General features: G+C 57.4%; 1 protein-coding gene across 1 annotated transcript; it reads left to right on the top strand.

Annotated features, from left to right (window-relative positions):
• MELTF (melanotransferrin) lies at positions 1–17,455 on the top strand. Its single transcript, XM_058661346.1, has 16 exons — positions 1–613; positions 793–947; positions 2,362–2,461; positions 4,057–4,239; positions 4,514–4,670; positions 5,644–5,711; positions 9,401–9,588; positions 10,008–10,188; positions 10,803–10,954; positions 11,561–11,657; positions 12,570–12,764; positions 13,306–13,462; positions 13,580–13,647; positions 14,780–14,967; positions 16,705–16,903; positions 17,185–17,455. The coding sequence occupies exons 1-16, from the start codon at positions 1–3 to the stop codon at positions 17,265–17,267; spliced, it is 2,784 nt and encodes a 927-aa protein (XP_058517329.1). The 3' UTR covers positions 17,268–17,455.
• The last annotated feature ends 635 nt before the right edge of the window (positions 17,456–18,090 follow it).

The raw sequence follows: 18,090 nt of genomic DNA, 5'->3' as shown, positions 1-18,090 counted from the left end.
ATGGAGGTACCTGGAGGGCTTCTCGGAGGAGTCAAGCCGGATCCTGTCAACGCGAAGCGCCGGGTGCCGTTTGGGGAGCTCTTGGGGTGTCAGGAAACGGTGGAGGGGGCTCTCCTTGTGGCCGTGGAAGTGGGGGACTCGGTGGGTTCTCTGAGGCTGGGGGGCGGGGGGAGGGAGAGAGGACGGGCGGGAGGAGGCAGTCTCTCAGAGGCAGCCCCGGGAGAGCGGGCTTGGGATGCCCGCCAGCGACACACACAGGGCAGCAGGGAGGGGAGGCGGTGGGCACGCTCAGGGGTGCCAGGAGAGGGCTCTGTGCGAGCTGGGGCTGGGCGGAGGGGCACGGGAGCAAAGGTGTCAACCCCAGCGCCCACGGCACCCCCGTCCGGTCCCGCATACGATGGGCTCTGCGCGTGTGTGCACCCATACCCCACACGCACACACAGACTGCTGATCCCAGAACGAAGCAAGCTCAGAGAGGGCAAGTGGCACGACCCAGTCACCACAGAGCCCGGCCTGTGCGCTCCTCCTCCAGCTGCCTCTCTGCGCCAGGGGCGCACCTGCAAACCGCATCCTCCCCCCAATCCTGCTCTCCCGTCTGGACTACATGGGGCAGGCCAGAAGCCTGCCAGGAGAGGGGTCGGGGCCACATGGCAGAGAGCAGCTGCCACCTGCCACCAGGTGTATCCCCGCTCGCAGGGCCCTGAGCCCGCAAACGCTCATGGGCCCCATCGGGTGCCTCAGTGCCCCCACAGAGGGGCTGAGCTCACCATCCCACCCCCACTGTCCCCGCAGCACTGGGCGGCGTGGAGGTGCGATGGTGCACCGTGTCCGAACCGGAACAGCAGAAGTGCAGCGACATGAGCCAGGCCTTCCAGCACGCGGACCTGCAGCCAGCGCTGCTGTGCGTGCAGGGCACCTCGGCCGAGCACTGCATCCAGCTCATCGCGGTGAGTCCGCGCCCGCCTGGCAGCCTCCCGCTGGTCGCCAGAGCTCTGAGTCAGGAGGCCGCGCACAAAGGCTTCATTCACCGCCAGCTGCCTTGGCCTGCCGCCCGCCAGCCTGTCCGTTTCCTGCGGGTGTGGCAGCCCGGGAAGGGTGACGGTGACCTGATCTTCTCTTGGGGGTGGAGGCGGATGCCACCCACCCCATTCATGACACCCTGCCGTGGAGCTTTCCAGAATAGGTGGTTGGGAGCTTTGGGGCCAGAGGGGCCAGTAATCTAGATTGAGTGAGCACAGGAGCCCTGGGCCCTTCAAAGACCTACTCCCATCAGGCTGCCGTGTGAGCGGACAGAGATGACTTACACCCAACTTGAATTACTTTTTGGATTGTATTTATTTGAAAGACACTGACACAGAGATAGAGGTCCTGGTGGCTGGTTCTCTCCCCCAAAGGCCTCTTGGGCCAGGGCCTCAGCCCATGGCTCTCGGTGGATGGCAGGGAATCAGCTACTGGAACCCTCACCTACTATCTCCTAGGCACCAGCAGGGAGCTGGAATCTGGGGTGGAGCCAGGACTTGAACCCAGGCATTGGGATACAGGATGCAGGGCATCCCCAGTGGCATCTGGACCCTACACCAAGCACCTGCCGTTTTGGTCTGAATCCTGTCCACGGCCTCCAGGCCCTGCCAACAGTACACTGCGTTCTGAGTTCAGACATTAAAAAGGTGGGGGCAGTATTGTGGTACAGTGGGGAAAGCCACCATCTGCAATGCCAGCATCCCATCTAAATACCAGTTCAAGTCCTGGCTGCTCCACTTCTGGTCCAGCTTTCTGCTCATGTGCCTGGGAAAACAGTGGAAGATCGCCCAAGCCCTTGGGGTCCTGCACCCATGTAGGAGACCTGGAAGAAGCTCCTGGCTGGTTTGGCCTGGCCCAGCTCACACCATTGAAGCTATCTGGGGAATCAACTACTCATGGAAGATTCTCTCTCTCCCTCCCTCTCATGTGTGTGTGTGCACATTTCTGGGATACTGTCCACAGAGGCCCTATTAGGAGGAAAATAGGCTCAGTGGAGTAAGGGAGGCCGGGGCAGGGAAACAGGTACACTGGCCTCAAGTTCTCCACCAATTAAACCAGGTACAGGTAGATTTGAGAATGGAGTGCGGGAAACATGCTCTCTCTTCTCTTCAATTTGTCTGTGACTGCAGTGAAGAGCCCTCATCTATCTAGTAAGAGCCCTATATCTGAATAATCAATGTTTAATGGTACAGTTAGGAGAACAAGAGGAGGCCCTGGCCTAGCCAAGGAGAGCCCGCCGGGAGGACAGCATAGAGCCCTGGGCTTCCCCAAGGGTCCTCAGTCCCTGACGGGCATCCCCAGAGTAAGCAAGAGCAGGCTGACCTGTGGGTTCCTTAATAGGCCCAGGAGGCTGACGCCATCACTCTGGATGGAGGAGCCATTTACGAGGCGGGGAAGGAGTACCACCTGAAGCCCGTGGTGGGTGAAGTATATGACCAAGGTACGCGGGCAGAGAGGGAGGGAGGAGGGCTAACCCCCCCGGGGGCTGCTTGCCCCCATCTGGGTCTCCCGGGAATCAGGGACCCCAAGCACTTGTGCCAACCTCCACTGCTTTCCCAGACACATTAGCAGGGAGCTGAATGAAAAGTGGAACAACCAGAAAGCAAACTGGTGCCCGTATGGTACGCTGGCACTGCTAAACCACAGTGCCAGACCTCGTCCATAGGACTGTCTTGAGTCCCCTAGGGGTCACAGAGCTTAGAAAGCATGCGCTGGCCTGAGCGTGTTCTTCACAGGGCACCCCGCAACCCACCTACCCCCCAGCCTTGCTCACTAAGCTCTTGCAAGGAAATGACCCACACCAGGTATAGCAGCATGGAACTGAGTGTGCTGTTGCCCATGACAACCAAGGCGCCAGTAATGCTACGCTATGGCAGAGCCTGACTCAGACCCCACCATCATCCTCAACTAGGTCCCATCTGTGACCTCAGACAACCTCTTCCTCAACTGTGATATACACGTGATAGCACCCACCCAGTCACACAGGTTGGATGAGCCAAGGCCTGTGCCCACCCAGTCCATGCTCAAAACTGAGTTCCTTGGATCCCACACCAGCAGCTCAGCCCAGCCCTAGTCTAGCCTGCTCCACCTGTCCAAGGCCCAGCCCCCAGTACAGTTCTGTACCACTGTGGGAGCTCCCGTGGTCCCCTCCCACCTGTGCAAAGTGCTCCCAAGACCTGGTCCTCATGCGTGTTTACTTGTTAGAAAGCGAGGTGTAGGCAACCGGGGGAAGGAAAGGGAAACAAGCCACAAGAGGGCGCTGAGGGGAGGGCATTTCAGCTGAGCCCTGACCAGGTCCGGGACAGGAAAGGCCTCGGAGGGTCAAGGAACTGGGAAGGGGCCCGGGAAGCAGGCGTGAGCCCCAGTCAACACCAGACAAGTAGCTTAGCTTAGCAGGTGCCAGGCTCAGGTGCATTAGAAATAGCACAGACTTCATTTTCTAGAATTCAGTTGCATTTGCTTTTTTCCAAATGTTATTTATTTATTTGTTCAAAAGACAAACCTTCCATCCACTGGAATAAACAATAGCACTACCAAAACAGCTGCAACTGCCGGGTCTGGGCCAGCTCAGTGCAAAGAGCCATAAACTCCACTGGGCCTCCCATGTGGATGGCAGTGGGCCATCTTCCACTGCTTCCACAGATACATTAGCAGGGAGCTAGAACGGAAGTGGAGCAGCCAGAACTCACGTGGACACTTGATATGGGATGCCAGCATCACAGGCAGCAGCTTTAACCTGCTGTGCCACCAGAACTCATCTTCGTTCTGATCCTAACACAGGCATGACACACAACAGGCAGCGTGTGTGTGGCCCAGGGTATGTTTTAGCAAGGCTGTAGAGTTCGGCCATTGGGATCTTGAATGACTTGGGGGCCATACCGCTGCTTCTCCTTCCTATGCCCTCAGCACCAGGAATGCACCCTTCTAGAATGATCTAGAATGCCAGCCATTATACACACACATCTCCCAGCTGCTCTGGGAAACTGGGACAAGGCAGCCTCCCTCAGGCCTTCCTCCCTCATCTCGGCTTCTTAGAGGTGGGCACCTCCTACTACGCCGTGGCCGTGGTCAGAAAGAGCTTCAATGTAACCATCAACACCCTGAGAGGCGTGAAGTCTTGCCATACGGGCATCAACCGCACGGTGGGCTGGAACGTGCCCGTGGGCTTCCTGGTGGACAGCGGCCGGCTCTCGGTGATGGGCTGCAACGTGCTCAGAGGTGGGGTCTCCCTGCTGCCCCCTCTCTCGGGACACACTCCACCTCCCAAGGGATAACCTCCACCCTCCAACCCCTTTCAAGTGCATCGAAGTTCCACCTCCCCCCAGGGAGCCCTCCTAACACCTGCGCAGTGGGCTCGCACCATCTGCTGCACTAGCCAGCCCTGAAACTTCTGGCTAACTGACACCCTGGTGCCCCGGGGGACACAGGGCCCAACCTGCAGTGGAGGGGGGTGGTAGCCCAGAGTAACCGTTCTCTGCCTCCTTCCCCACAGCTGTCAGTGAGTACTTCGGGGGCAGCTGCGTCCCCGGGGCCAGAGAAACCAGCTACTCCGAGTCCCTCTGTCGCCTCTGCCGAGGCGACAGCTCCGGGGAGGGAATGTGTGACAAGAGCCCCCTGGAGCGGTACTACGACTACAGCGGGGCCTTCCGGTGAGGGGGCTACCCCAGGGTGGAGGAGCTGGAGGGAGAAACGCCTTTGCAGGGTGAAGGGGTGGGGCCTGACAGGGGTGGCCTCGCTGGCTGGCTGAGGGGGCCCAGGCCGTATAAAGCACCCTTTATTTCTATGCTCTGGTAAGCTCCAAGGCATGTAATGCAATGTGCCAGGCTGGGCTCGCTCAGAAATTCGGCAGGTTTGGTGCAGCAGGGAGGTGAGGGCTCAGAGGAAGGAAGAGAGAGGATCTAGAGCTGTGGAGTCACACATGACAGGTCTGGAGGTGATCCCTGCACCTCAAGGCTAGCCTTTTGTGGGCCCCAAAACAGCCCTGGGTTGGAGTCCTCCTCACCACCCTACCCCACCCCGGCTACCCAGCCCAGTGCCCCAGAGTTGCGGGGGAAGGGGAGGGTAGGACATGGCAGGTGGGATTGAACAGTGTCCAGTACCTCCAAGCTGCAGACCCTGGCCTATCCCTCACCCCGGCATCCTGGCCATCACAGTCCCCCGCTCTCTCCTAGCCCTCAGAGCTGGCCCTTGGGGCATCCTACCTCACTCTACACCATTAGTAGGAATCCCAAGCAGCTCTCCCCACAACTGCATGAGGCCATGAGGTGTAGAGAACCTCAAAGGCATGGGCACTGCACTCAGACTGTTCTCAGCTGTGGCATCCAGGGGTGTCCTTGGGCACTGCCTGTGGCTGGCACAATGCCCCAGCCTTCCTGGCTGCTAGGTCCTCCCAGAGCCTCTGGCTCCCCTGGCCCTACCCGAATTGCACAGACTCCCTGCTAATCCTAAGGCAGCCCCATGTCGAGCTATGAAGGGCCCACCACTTGGCAAAGTGACATGGGCAGCAAGTGAGGGCCACAACACTATGGAGTCTGGGCTCGCCATGGCCACTCTCCACTGCCCAACCCAGACCCCCAGGGCTGGAAGTCAGGCAGGTGCCACTCAAGGTTTCTCCCCCTGCAGGTGCCTGGCAGAAGGGGCAGGGGATGTGGCTTTTGTGAAGCACAGCACAGTGTTGGAGAACACGGACGGTGAGTGGGCTGCCCGGGCTGTGGGTAGGGGGTGGGGGCATGAGGAATAGGCTTCCCAGGTTTGGAAGTCCTCATGGGGAGTGGCTCCATCGTGCTGTGGGCTAGCCCTCCCACCTGGAGACTGGCATCTACCTCTTTTTTAAAAATCCCTATTTATTATTTTTACTGTGAAGGCAGACCCACTGAGAAAAGGAGGGACAGAGAGAGGAAGATCTTTCGTCTGGTGTTTCACTCCCCAAATGGCCTCAGTGGCCGGAGCTGAACCAATCCAAAGCCAGCAGTCTGTAGCTTCTTCTAGCTCTTCTATGTAGCAGGCCCAAGGATGTAGGTCATCCTCTACTGCTTTCTCAAGCCACAAGAAGGGTCCTAGATAGGAAGCAGAGCAGCCAAGATATGAACCGGTGCCTATACGATGCTGGCACCTGAAGGGGGAGAATTAGCTAATTGAGCCGTTGCACCTGGAGGTTTGTGACCCTACATGAGATGTTCTCTATTGTCCCCCAGGGCACTTCCCTCCCCCTGACGAGGCCACCCTTCGCCCCTGTAGGAGATTCCTTTAAAATGGCTTGGTGCAGTGTGTAGGGCCATTGGACCGTTCCCATTTGCATTTGAAACTATTTGAGCTTTAAACAGTTTCTAAGAGCAGACTCTGTGCCATCTGTTCTTTTATATTTTAAGATTTATTATTTATTTAGTTGAAAGGTAGAGTTTCAAAGAGAGAGAAACGTCCACCCACTGGTTCACTGCCCAAATGGCCACCATGGCTAGGTGTGGGCTAGGCCAAAGCCAAGAAGCAAAGAGGTCTCTGCGGCGTTTGAGCCGTCATCTGCTGCTGTCCCAGGTGCATCAGGAAACCGTCAGAATTGGAGCATCTGGGACATGAACTGGCACTTATGTGGGATGCAGGCATTACAGGCGCAGGCATAACCGGTTATGCCACAAAACCGCCCCATACCATCTGTTCTTGACTCATATGCCTGCTTCCAGCCTCGGCCACCCATCACCTTCCTTCCTATCCCTGAATGTATGGGTTCTGGTGCGTACGAGCTTGCGTGTGCCTATGTCTGACGTCCTGGAAACATCAAGGTGATGTGTACGTGGCCATCATCGTTTGATTCAGGAGACACATCATGATGGTCTTAGGCAATCTCCAGCTCATGTTCCAGACTCACGAGTCGTCCCGGTTCTGTCCGGGTTGCCAGGTGCCATGCCTGAGTGCAGGTCCCTGATGGCCCACAGCTGGCAGCTGCTAGAGCAGCTCAGTGCCCTTGCTCTTGGAGAAGTTTACCAGTTTCTCCTTGTGTTGTGTAGCGCCGACGTTTTTAAAGAGGCCGATTATTTTATAGCCTGTCTCCAAATGTGGATCTGCCTGGAGATCGTTGCTTTTTTATTTTTTAATTTAGATGTAATTTACATGCTGCAAAATGTGCTCTTTCTCAAATATACAGTTGTCTGCATTTTCCCAAAAGAGCAGAGTTGTATAACCATCCCATAGTTGAGGTGCTGATGGGGACACACCTTATTAGAGAGTCAGAGTTAGAGCAAGGGAGGGAGATCTTCTATCCACTGGCCACTCCCTGAATGGCCACGGTCCCAGCCTCCCTGTGGCCAGCGGCTTTACCTGATCCTGCTCCATTCTGGTCACCCCTTGCCCCCACCTCCCCAAACCACATCACCCGTGTCCTCTGTCTCTACGGTTTGCCTGTTCTGGAACGTTGGTCCATTGCCTTGTTGCCCTGGCTGTTGTCTCTCGTTGTGACTCTGTGCATCTCAAGTCCACGGCCCGTTGTGTTTGTCATCAGAACTTGACCTACAAGGGTGAGCCTGGGCCCCATTTGAGACAGAAAAACAAATGACCCAGGGAGCAGGGCTGGTCCCCCAGGGAAGGCGGTCCTGGGACAGTGTGCACACCCAGCTGACTGTAGACCCTGGCATGAGTCAAGCCCAGGGAACGGCAAAGAACTAAGGAGACATTGGCTTAAAACGGGTTTTTTATTTTTTATTTATTTGTATTTATGGTTTCAACAGCTATCAGAAATAGCCTCAAGAAGTCAGTTTTCAAAAAGAGTTTTTATGTCCAGCAATCAAGAGGCAAAGAGCGGAATGGGTGGCAGGGTCTGGAGCAGCGAGGTGATGACCAGCAGGTCCCCAGCCGACAGGAGGCCGCAGCAGCAGCTAGTGCGCTGGCCTCCTGGGAGGCCTCGTGGGAGGCGGAGGTGCCGGTCTTGGCAGAGGCTTCGCAGCACTGTAAGAGCCAGAGGTGGGGAGAAAATGAACTACTCGAATAGTTCAGAAGAAACACGTCCGTCCGTGCAGCCCTTGCTAACGGCCTGTGTAGTGTTTTCCAGACTATCATGCTGTTGTTTTTGGAGTTTTGCTTTTAAACAGCCTTGGAGTGAGAGTTTCCACAATCCCGCAAATGATCCATTCTCTTACCTTCTTCCTGGCAAAGGCTCCTCCCCTGGTTTTTGTTGAAAAGTCAGAAAAGTAAGGGTGGGCCGGGTGCTGCTGGGGATGCCTGCCCGGGTCCAAGGCCCAGCTCGGCTGTGGTTTGCAGCCTGTTGCTGGCACACATACCCTGACAGGCATCAGGGGAGGCTCACGTAGTTGGGCTGACGTACACACAAGAGACCGGGGCTCTGTTCAGGACTCCTGGTGTCCGCCTGGCCCAGGTCCTGGTTTCTGTGGGCGTTTAGGGTCTGAGCCAGCAGTCTCTGTCTCTCTGCTTTTCAAATAAACAAGAAGTAAAGAAAGCTTTTTTTAAGTCATAGAAATACTGTCTTGTAGGAATAGTTATGGTTTCCCTAGAGTCTGTTAATCTAAGTCTTCTAATATTCCTATGTTGTGTCAGTAGTCACTGTTTCAAATAAATCTTGCTTTCTAGTAAAACATTAATGAGTCTTACAAAAAAAATGTATAGAGATAAAATGGAGGAAAAACTAGGATGCAAAGTTACCTCTCCACAACGTGCTTAACCATGTTAAAAACGGATATAGGGGCTGACATTGTGGCACCTGCCACGTGCCACTTCAAGTCCTGGCTGCTCCACTTCTGATCCTGCTCCCTGCTAATGCACCTGGGAAGCACCAGAGGATCACGCAGCGCTTGAGCCCCCTGACCCATGTGGGGAGAACCAGAAGAAGCTCCTGGCTTCAGCCTGGCCCATCTGGGGAGAGAACTAGAGGATAGAAGATTCTCTTTCTCCTTTTGTAACTCTGCCTTTCGGGTAAATGAATCTTGAAAAAAAAGAAAGACAATAGGAAAAAAAGGCCTACAGTAGATACACAAAAAATCAGTAGTCAGAGCTGTAGGTGATGCTTTGGGGTGTCACCTTTTTGCTGCTGGACCACAGTTTCAGGAAAATCATGTCATTCTGTGTCCCCACCCTGCCTCTGCCCCTGCTCAGTACTCACCTTAGTGACTGGTGGCAGCTGGGAGCTAGCGCAGCCTCCAGGTGAGCTCTCACCATCTCCATCTTATGTCCTGTGTCACCAAGTCACAGTTAGGACATGTGACATGCAGTCGGTGTGACTGATAGACACTGGGGAGAGATGCAGACAGCTGGCCTGGTGGGTGTGGCCACCACGCCCACTTCTAGCCTTGGGAGAGATTATCCCCTCCACAACGCCTACTTCTCCTTTGGGCCCCTCCCAGGACAGGGACTGGCTCACCGCAGGCTGTCTTCCCAGGGAGAACGCTGCCCTCCTGGGGCCGCCCACTCATGTCACGGGACTTCCAGCTGCTATGCCGGGATGGCAGCCGCGCCGATGTCACGGAGTGGCGGCGATGCCACCTGGCCCGGGTGCCAGCTCACGCTGTGGTGGTCCGAGCTGACATGGATGGAGGCCTCATCTTCCGGCTTCTCAATGAAGGGCAGGTGAGTTTAGGCCCCCATACACTCCTCTCTACCCCCGTCCCGCACTCACACAGAGCTTCCCAAGTGGTCACACCTGAGGTAAGGACAGTAGGGGCAAGGCCCAATGCTGTCCCTGCCCAGTTCCACTGCTGGCACCATCCCCTGCCTCGGCATCCAAACAGCTGAGCATGGTGAAGCCAGATGAACTGAATGGAGACCCAGATGCAGAAACTCTTGGAGGAGGAAGGTAGGAGGAGGCAAGCATAAATCTGGGGAGACTCTGTATAAGAGGGGGTCTCCCCTGGCCCTGAGAGTAGGTGCCTGCCTGGCCTGAGGTCACAGGAAGGAGTGGGGGGGGTGACTGAACAGGGGCAGAGCCAGGGGGAGAGGCCATGGCCAGCAGCACACTCCCCAGCTCCCCTGCTTGCCCCTCGGCACAGCGTCTGTTCAGCCACGAGGACAGCAGCTTCCAGATGTTCAGCTCGGAGGCCTACGGCCACAGGAACCTGTTGTTCAAGGACTCCACGACGGAGCTGGTGCCCATCGCCACACAGACCTACGAGGCCTGGCTGGGCCACGAGTACCTGCACGCCATGAAGGGTCTGCTTTGTGACCCCAACAGTAAGGCCACTTGTCCCTTCTGCAGGCCGCAGCCCAGATGCGCAGTGTTGGGGCAGGGCTCCTGCGGGAGGTGGCAGGAGTGGAGGACCCTCACACAGGAGGCTTACACTTGTCTCTGGTCTCTGTGGGACCCTGTCATGCTCCCCTCTGTGCTTCTGGGGATGTAGGTGGAAAACACCTGTGCAGGTGTGCAGCCTCTGGATGCGGAGGCACTGGAATGCAGGTGCATCTTGGGGGACTTGCCTCTATCCTCTTCATCCTCCTGGCTCTGCCATCAACTCCCACCAGCTCTTCCCTGCCATCGGTCGCTGCTCCCTCTCTCCATTTCTGACCTGCAGTGGTGCAGTGGTCTACCAGTTGGCTTCCTGCATGTCGCTCTGCTAGCCCATGCACAGGGGATTTGGTGCCATAGACTGTGTGTTCAGGTACCTGTAGCCCCAGTCTTCCTCCAGCCCAGGCAAGTGGGACAGTGACTCCTGCTGTTAGAAGAAAACAGGCTAGGGATTTCAGTAATGTATGCTGGCCATGCGGCCACCAAGAGGGGGGTCTAGAATTGCCCCTTTGGGTCTGGCTCCAAGCTCTTCTCACAGATGTATCCACCACTTCCCTCGCAGGACTGCCCCCATACCTACGCTGGTGTGTGCTGTCCACCCCCGAGATCCAGAAGTGCGGGGACATGGCCGTGGCCTTCAGTCGGCAGAGGCTCAAGCCTGAGATCCAGTGTGTGTCAGCCGAGTCACCCCAGCACTGCATGGAACAGATCCAGGTGGGAACCATGCCCACCAAGGCAGGGGTCAAGTTGGGTAGGGCACACAGAGAGCAACAGCACACCTGGTGGTCCTTCCTGCCCACCTCAGGAAGAAAAGGGGTGTCCCTCCTGTGACAAGCCTGAGATAAGGCCAGCAAGGACCTCAGAGACCAACAGCCACCGGCCCAGGGCTCCTTGCTGAGCAGGTGGCCTGGCAAAGACCTGGGACCTTGGCCAGTTCCCTTCTGCTTCCTGAATCTTCTACACAAGATAGGCTAGGCTTGGGTCACAGTGTGTTAAATATTTCTTTCTAAAATATAGATCTGTTTATTTATTTGAACAGAAAAGAGAAAGAGGTAACAAGAAAAAGAGATTTTCCATTCACTGGTTTATACCCCAAATGACCACAACAGGCAGGAGCAGGAACTCCATTCAGGTCTCCCATGTGGATGGTTAACACAAGTGCTTAGGCCATCCTGTGCTGCTTTCCCAGGAGCATTAGCAGGGAGCTGGATCAGAGGTGGAACAGCTTCCCATACAGCTCCTTAGACCAGAGTCAGCCATCTCTGCTGCCATCAGGGGGCTCACCCCAGTCTGGTGGCTCTTCCTTTTTGTTCCCTTCAGGCTGGCCACATCGACGCAGTGACGCTGAAAGGAGAGGACATTCACACGGCAGGAAGGACATATGGGTTGATCCCGGCTGCTGGGGAGCTATACGCAGGTGAGAGAGAGAGAGAGAGATCTTCCATTTGGGTCACTCCCCAAATGGCTACAACAGCCAGGGCAGAAGCCAGGGGCAGGAGCTTTACCTGGGTCTCCCACATGGGCAACAGAGGCCCAGGTACTTGGGGCATCCTCTGCTGCCTTCCCAAGATGCATCAGCTCTTCCTGAACGGGAAGGCAGAGGAGGGGTAGATTTCAGACACTTTGATGCAGAATGTGGGCATTGCAGGTGTCACTTTAGCCCAGAGCAGCAGTGCAGCACCCACCCAAATTCATCTTTAAAAGGAACACATAAACCACTCCCAGCCTGGAACCCAGGCCACAGCATTTGCCGGCCTTGGCATGACTGGCCCTGCCTGTCATGGCCTGTGGAAGGCGTCCCGAGACCCTAGCCGGTCAACTGGCTCACATCTTCCAGGCATCAGGCCGGAGCTTTGGTTGATCTCCTCATTTGCACAATTTTACCATGTACGAGCAAGGTAGAGAGGGTGAGAGACGGACAGAGCTCCCATCTGCTGTACACTTCCCCAATGGGGCTGAAGCTGGGAGCAGGGACACAGTGTAGGGCTCTCCCACTTTCTCGGCTCCCTGCGGGCACTCAGAAGGTGTGTCCTAAGCACTAGGCCAACCCCATGACGTGGGGACCACAGGGCCTCCGTCTCTGCCATCTGGGTGTGAGAAATCTCTGCATGGAGGGAAAAACTTCTCCCAGGAGGTGAGAAAGATGCCACCTAGGAGGGGGGGCAAGAAAAGAAAGGAGCCCCTTTGGGTGGGGGCATGACAACCCCCACCAGAATTGGTTCAGTGAACACCCCCAGGCCTCAGCCCCCCAAGACAAAGCAGCAGCTGGAGTGGGTCCTGCCTGTCCCCCTCGCTGAGGGAAACCTGCATGGCTACCCGGCTCCCCCAGACGGCGACAGAAGTAACTCATACTTCGTGGTGGCGGTGGTCAAGCGTGACAGCTCCTACGCCTTCCCCCTGGACGAGCTGCGCGGGAAGCGTTCCTGCCATCCCAGCTTTGGCAGCCTCGAGGGTTGGGACGTGCCCGTGGGCGCCCTCATCCACAGGGGCTTCATCCGGCCCCAGGGCTGTAATGTCCTCACAGGTATCACCCTCCGCTTGCCTGACTCTCGGGGGGAGGGGGCGGGGGAGACGAGGGACAGGGCAAGCGTAGGGACTCTGGGCCCCTCTGTGGCACCCGCCACCCCCCATCCCTGTTGGAAAGCAGCTGGACATCCACCTAAGTGAACAAGTACCCAGTCTGGGGACAGAAGGAACGTCGCCCCATACCCACTGCCTAGTGCATCCTGTCCATGTGTTGGGTGATGCGGTGCACATGGCAGCCAAAGGCGATTGGAAGCTGGGTCACCCGTTGGAGCCCCGCAGAGAGTATGCCTGGGGTGGGCAGACCCTGGACCTGTCACCCTCCCCACTAGTAAGGCAATGAGCTCCCTGTGCGTGTGCAGGCTGGACAGGCACCGTTCCCACCAGAGGCTAGGGACACAGCTTCTGCCCTCTGCCAGTCCCCGAGATCCTTCCTGGGGTGGTGGATGGGAGGGCGCATAGGATCAGGGAGCATAGGAGGCAGGCCCACGGGATGACCTGTGGAAAGTGGCCCCTCAGCCCAGCCCTGGCCCTCCCACCAGCCGTGGGTCAGTTCTTTAACGCCAGCTGCGTGCCCGTGAACAATGCCAAGGAGTATCCTTCTTCGCTGTGTGCGCTCTGTGTGGGCGACGAGCTGGGCCGCCACAAATGCATCGGCAACAGCCAGGAGCGGTACTACGGTGACAGTGGCGCCTTCAGGTGCTGGCTCCCCCTGGCCTGGGGCGGGGGTTCACCCAGTCCAGGAAAGAAGTGGGGGCGTGGGGGAGGGAGGAAGGGCTCCCTCCCGACTCCCGCCCCATTTCTTGTGTGTGACAGATGCCTGGCAGAGGGTGCCGGGGACGTAGCCTTCGTCAAGCACACAACTGTCTTTGACAATACTAACGGTACGTGAAAAAGGTCAGGCTGGGGGCTACAAAGGGAGACCCTGACTGATGAGGAGTTGCAGCCCCTAATCCACTGCACTGGTAGTGACCCCCGGCTCAGGCTCACTTCCTTTGGAACTTACCCACCCAGATAATTTTGCAGTGTTGAAGGGTGCCGCTGGGGGTGTGTGCAGTGCATATTAGCACCTGCTTTCTGGCTGCGAGCAAATGCCTGAGGCAGACAGGGGCATCGCTGTGCAGCCTGGGCCACGCTGAGGTAGGACATAGCCCGGGGTCCTTTTGTTCTATAGGTGGCTTTCCTCTGAAATCACCTTCTGGGGCTCCAGGACCCCTCAGCCTACTCATGGAGTCACACCAGAGCTGGTCCCCTCACAGCCAGTTGGCCCCCCATAGTCAAGAGGACAGGAGACTGTGTTCCTTCTGCCTGCACCCCAGGCTTTGAAAGCCCAGCCTTCCCCACCCTGTCATGATCCCTCTTTCAAGAGAGACACAGCATAAGCAGGGATGCCAGATCAGATAAGTAGGGGCAAAACTGGTACTCAGATTCCTTTACCTGACAGAGCTGGGCTTGGCAACCTCCACGCCCTGAAGTCTCCCTCTGTCACAGCTTTAGCTCCCTGCCCAAGCTTTGTCAAAGACCTCTTGCGGCCACCCCAGGAGTGGGTGTGGGTGTTCTGTGTGACCCTGCAGACACCCACCAGCCCTGTCCTGTTTTAGATCCAACCAGGTGGTCCCAGGAAGAGGAAGGCAGACCCAGAGAGGCCCTGGGGTGATTCACCTGCCGCAGGTGCCCACTGCCCATAGGCTCATGTCCCCTTTCATCCTTAACTCTACCAGTTCCTTTTAGACAGGGGAGGAGGGGAGTACTGAGTGGAGCACCAGACTGCAGGGGCCAGCCACCTGTCTCCGAACCCCAGGGGTGCAGGGTTAGGATGCAGGTCCTCAGGTACCACTGCCCACAGCACACCACAGCTTGTCTCTGTCATGTTGCTAATAGAGTGGCACGAAGACAAAACAGCAGCCTGGGGACCTGAGCAGATGGAGCTGCCTCCTTCCAGTACAGGATCCTGGAGTTGGGGGAGGGGAAGGGTAGCAGCCTCCCTCTACACCAACCACTGCTCTGTCCCCTCAGGCCACAATTCTGAGCCCTGGGCTGCCCATCTCAGGACTCAGGACTACGAGCTGCTGTGTCCCAATGGGGCACGGGCAGAGGTGCACCAGTTCGAAGCCTGCAACCTGGCCCGGATACCATCACACGCTATCATGGTGCGGCCTGACACCAACATTTTCACTGTGTACGGCCTGCTGGACAAGGCCCAGGTAAGCCAGCGCAGCAGCTGCCTGGCTGAGGCCTGGATGGGAGATAGGGGAGGGTTGTGCAAGCAACCCTGGGGAGAAACTGAACAAACTTGAGAGGGGAAATTCTATGATTTTTCACTTGGGCTGTCCCTGCGGCGACTAGCCCCTCAGTCCCATGCGTAATGTATTGGTCCTTGTCAAGCTGACCTCCCTCACCAATGCTGTAAGCATGCTGTGATTCTGACCACCTCTTTAGCCGTGACTGAGCCCTGTGGTCTCACATCCTCTTGCAGGCAGAACCCTGCTTCCTCCAAGAGCGACACTCCCCCAGAGCACGGGCTCCACTCTTCTCTGTCTTCTCTGCCCTCCCTTAGGAACGCAGCCCAGCCCTCACCAGGACTCTGACCCCGCCCTTATTGAAGCCACAGGGACACAAGGGCTCCCCACTTCCTTGGCTACACCTGACCTCTCAGCAGCCAGGTTTCAGCTCCCTGGGTTCCTGGGCTGGTCCTGCCTCACCTCCCTGCACACACTGGAATGTCCAGGCTTCATCCTCAGGCCTTGTCTTCATCTGCACCTAGCCCCCAGCTGACCCCACCTAGGCCCATGTCATTAAATGCCATCTGTGCATACAGACGGCTCCCAGCTGCCCACCATCAGCCTAGGCTTCCACCCCAAACTCACAGAACTAACTACCTGCTTGACTTCTGGCTTCTGTGTCTCATGGGCATGTCAGGTGGGTCAAGAGCAGGAGTTGCGCTCCTGTTCCTGCCTGCCTCACCGACTCCTGGTGGCAGCCATGTCAGCCAGCACTTCCGCAGGAGATGTCCTTTACTCCATCCCGTTCCATATCCTGCCCATGAACAAGCCACACTGACCACGCTTTCAAAACATGTCTTGAGTTTAAACTAAGCTGCCTTCCAGCAGAGCCTCCTAGCCCTCCCAACCCTCCCAACCCTGCCCAACCTCTCCCTCTCCTGTACTTTGAAATAATCAGTGTTTTCTTCCCCACGGAGTCCCTTAGATCCAGCAATTCTTCCCTCTGGGCTTCCCCAGAGGCTCTCACATCCAGGATGGGGGGGGGGGGACGGGGGAGAATCCAATGTGGGTGTGAGTTTCCTTGAGTTTTCCAGGAGTCCTCTCTGAGCACAATGATGGCCCCACAGTGCCTTCCCCCGGGGCCCTCGGTCAGCGTCTTCCAGTGACAGTGCCTCGGCTGTCCTCCTCGTGGCCTCATGCATACGTAGTTAAACTTCCTCATTTGACTTGCAGCTTTTGTGGTTGAAGCCATGCACACACCACCCCCCGGGGTCTCCGCAGGCACTCGAGCCCAGCACCAGCTCTAGGCCAGCACCAGCTCTAGGTCCTTCTCGGCTCATGTGCTAGCTCCTTGTTCCTGGTGACAAAGCAGTCTCACTTGGTGGCGTTGTTTGGGTCTGTGGGAAGGGACACCGATGAAGTCACGAGGGAGAACACTGGGAGAAGGGTCAGCAACGTGCCCCAGCCAAGCACGCAGTCACCTGTCTCTTGTTTCTGGATCTTTTTTCCTGTGAATCTTGGCACTCACCAGCTTGGGGAGATGGTGCTGTCTGCAGCCGTGCCTTCCCCCAGGCCCTCTCTGACCCTGAATGAGATGGGGGGTGATGATCCAGCCTCTGAATGCAGAGTTGTGATACCCTGAGGGGTGCCTTGCTTTGGGTCAGTCCATGACCATTTGCAGGCCTAGACAGACTCCAGGTCTGCCTGTGCCACTTCCAGGACCTGTTTGGAGACGATGGCAACAATAACGGGTTCAGAATGTTCGACTCCTCCAACTACCACGGCCAAGACCTGCTCTTCAAAGATGACACAGTCCAGGTGGTACCTGTGGGGCAGAAGACCACCTACCGGGACTGGCTGGGGCCTGACTACGTGGCAGCGCTGGAAGGCATGCTGTCCCAACAGTGCTCGGGAGCAGGTAGGCCAGCCACCTGCTGGACAGCGGGCAGAAACAGCACAAGGACCCTACCAGTTTACCCCTGCCCCAAGTGTGCCTTACACAGTCTCTTTCTCTTCAAAATCTTGGGGAGTGGAAGGTACCCTGTCTTTATGACCAGGGGGGCAGAAAGAGGCCCCCATTTTGCAAAAACAGTGGAAGTGAAGGATGGGGAGGTGTTGGGGTGGGGTGCTGGAGGGAGGAGCAGCCACGTCACCAGCATGCCCTCCCAAGCATCCTGACTGAAGGTGTTTCTCCTGCAGCCGCCAATGCCCCCAGGGCCTTGCTGCTGCTGCTGCTGTCACTGCTGGCCCTGGCTAATGGCCTCCTCCTGCTCTCCGTCTGAAAGAAGCTCTGGGCGGACTTGGCCAGCAGCTCACAGGGCATCACGCCATCGCGGGGGGATGCGAGACCCCGGGACCACCGTGCTCCCTGCCTGAGGGCAACCTCCCGCCAGTCATGCCCAGACCCAGGATCTACTGCAGGGCACCTGCTGGCCCCCATGCCAGGGAACCGTGCCTCATGCAGGCCTGGCGCGCTTCCCGCAGCCTCCTGGCTTGGCAGCGGTGGAGGCCGGTTGCCATGGGAACCGCTGTGCCCACGCCATTGCCCACCTGGCCGCCTGCAGCCCCACCGCCTGGCTTAACATCCCCTGCCGTCACCACATCGGGGCCCTGGCTTTCAAGTCTCCTGAGGACACTGGCCCCCATAGCTAGCCACAGTCTGCAGTTATGTCTTTTGGGGGGGCTTGATGCAGTGTAGTTGTGCAGGCCTAGCGAAGGGCAGGAGTTGGACTCTAGGGATGCCTGGAAGATACTTTAGAAGAGGAGGTAGGATGCTTGCCCAGTGGTCTGTCTGGAAGGATAGCCTCCAGCTCCTATGCACCCTGCCCTTCGCTCTGGTGAGTCGGCCCGGCTCCACGTCAGGGATCCCGTAGATGGAATTCCAAGTGCTCCGTGTCATGCTCAGGTGCTCCTCTTCCTCTGCCCCCAATACGGTGCCCATGACCCTCCTGTCATTCCTGGACACCTGTCAACCCCCTCCAATCCAAGAGAGCAGCCCCGGGGACTTCCCTGGAATCTGGGCTGGGGGCTGCATGCCACTGCTGGGTACTGGCTAAGCTGCAGCTCCTGGCTCTGCCCTGGCACCCTGGCATCTCATGGGTCCCT

This window comes from Ochotona princeps, chromosome 3 (assembly GCF_030435755.1).
Source record: "Ochotona princeps isolate mOchPri1 chromosome 3, mOchPri1.hap1, whole genome shotgun sequence".
In the NCBI taxonomy this organism is placed as follows: domain Eukaryota; kingdom Metazoa; phylum Chordata; class Mammalia; order Lagomorpha; family Ochotonidae; genus Ochotona; species Ochotona princeps.
Note: the sequence above shows the minus strand (reverse complement) of the source record. Positions and strands in the feature narration are given on the sequence as shown.

Bases quoted from the DNA above. Each gene is read 5' to 3' on its own strand.
- MELTF (XM_058661346.1), top strand. From the start codon at position 1: ATGGAGGTACCTGGAGGGCTTCTCGGAGGAGTCAAGCCGGATCCTGTC. The intron at 2,462-4,056 runs GTACGCGGGCAG...TCGGCTTCTTAG, and splicing joins GGGTGAAGTATATGACCAAG to AGGTGGGCACCTCCTACTAC. The intron at 13,463-13,579 runs GTGCTGGCTCCC...TGTGTGTGACAG, and splicing joins GGTGACAGTGGCGCCTTCAG to ATGCCTGGCAGAGGGTGCCG.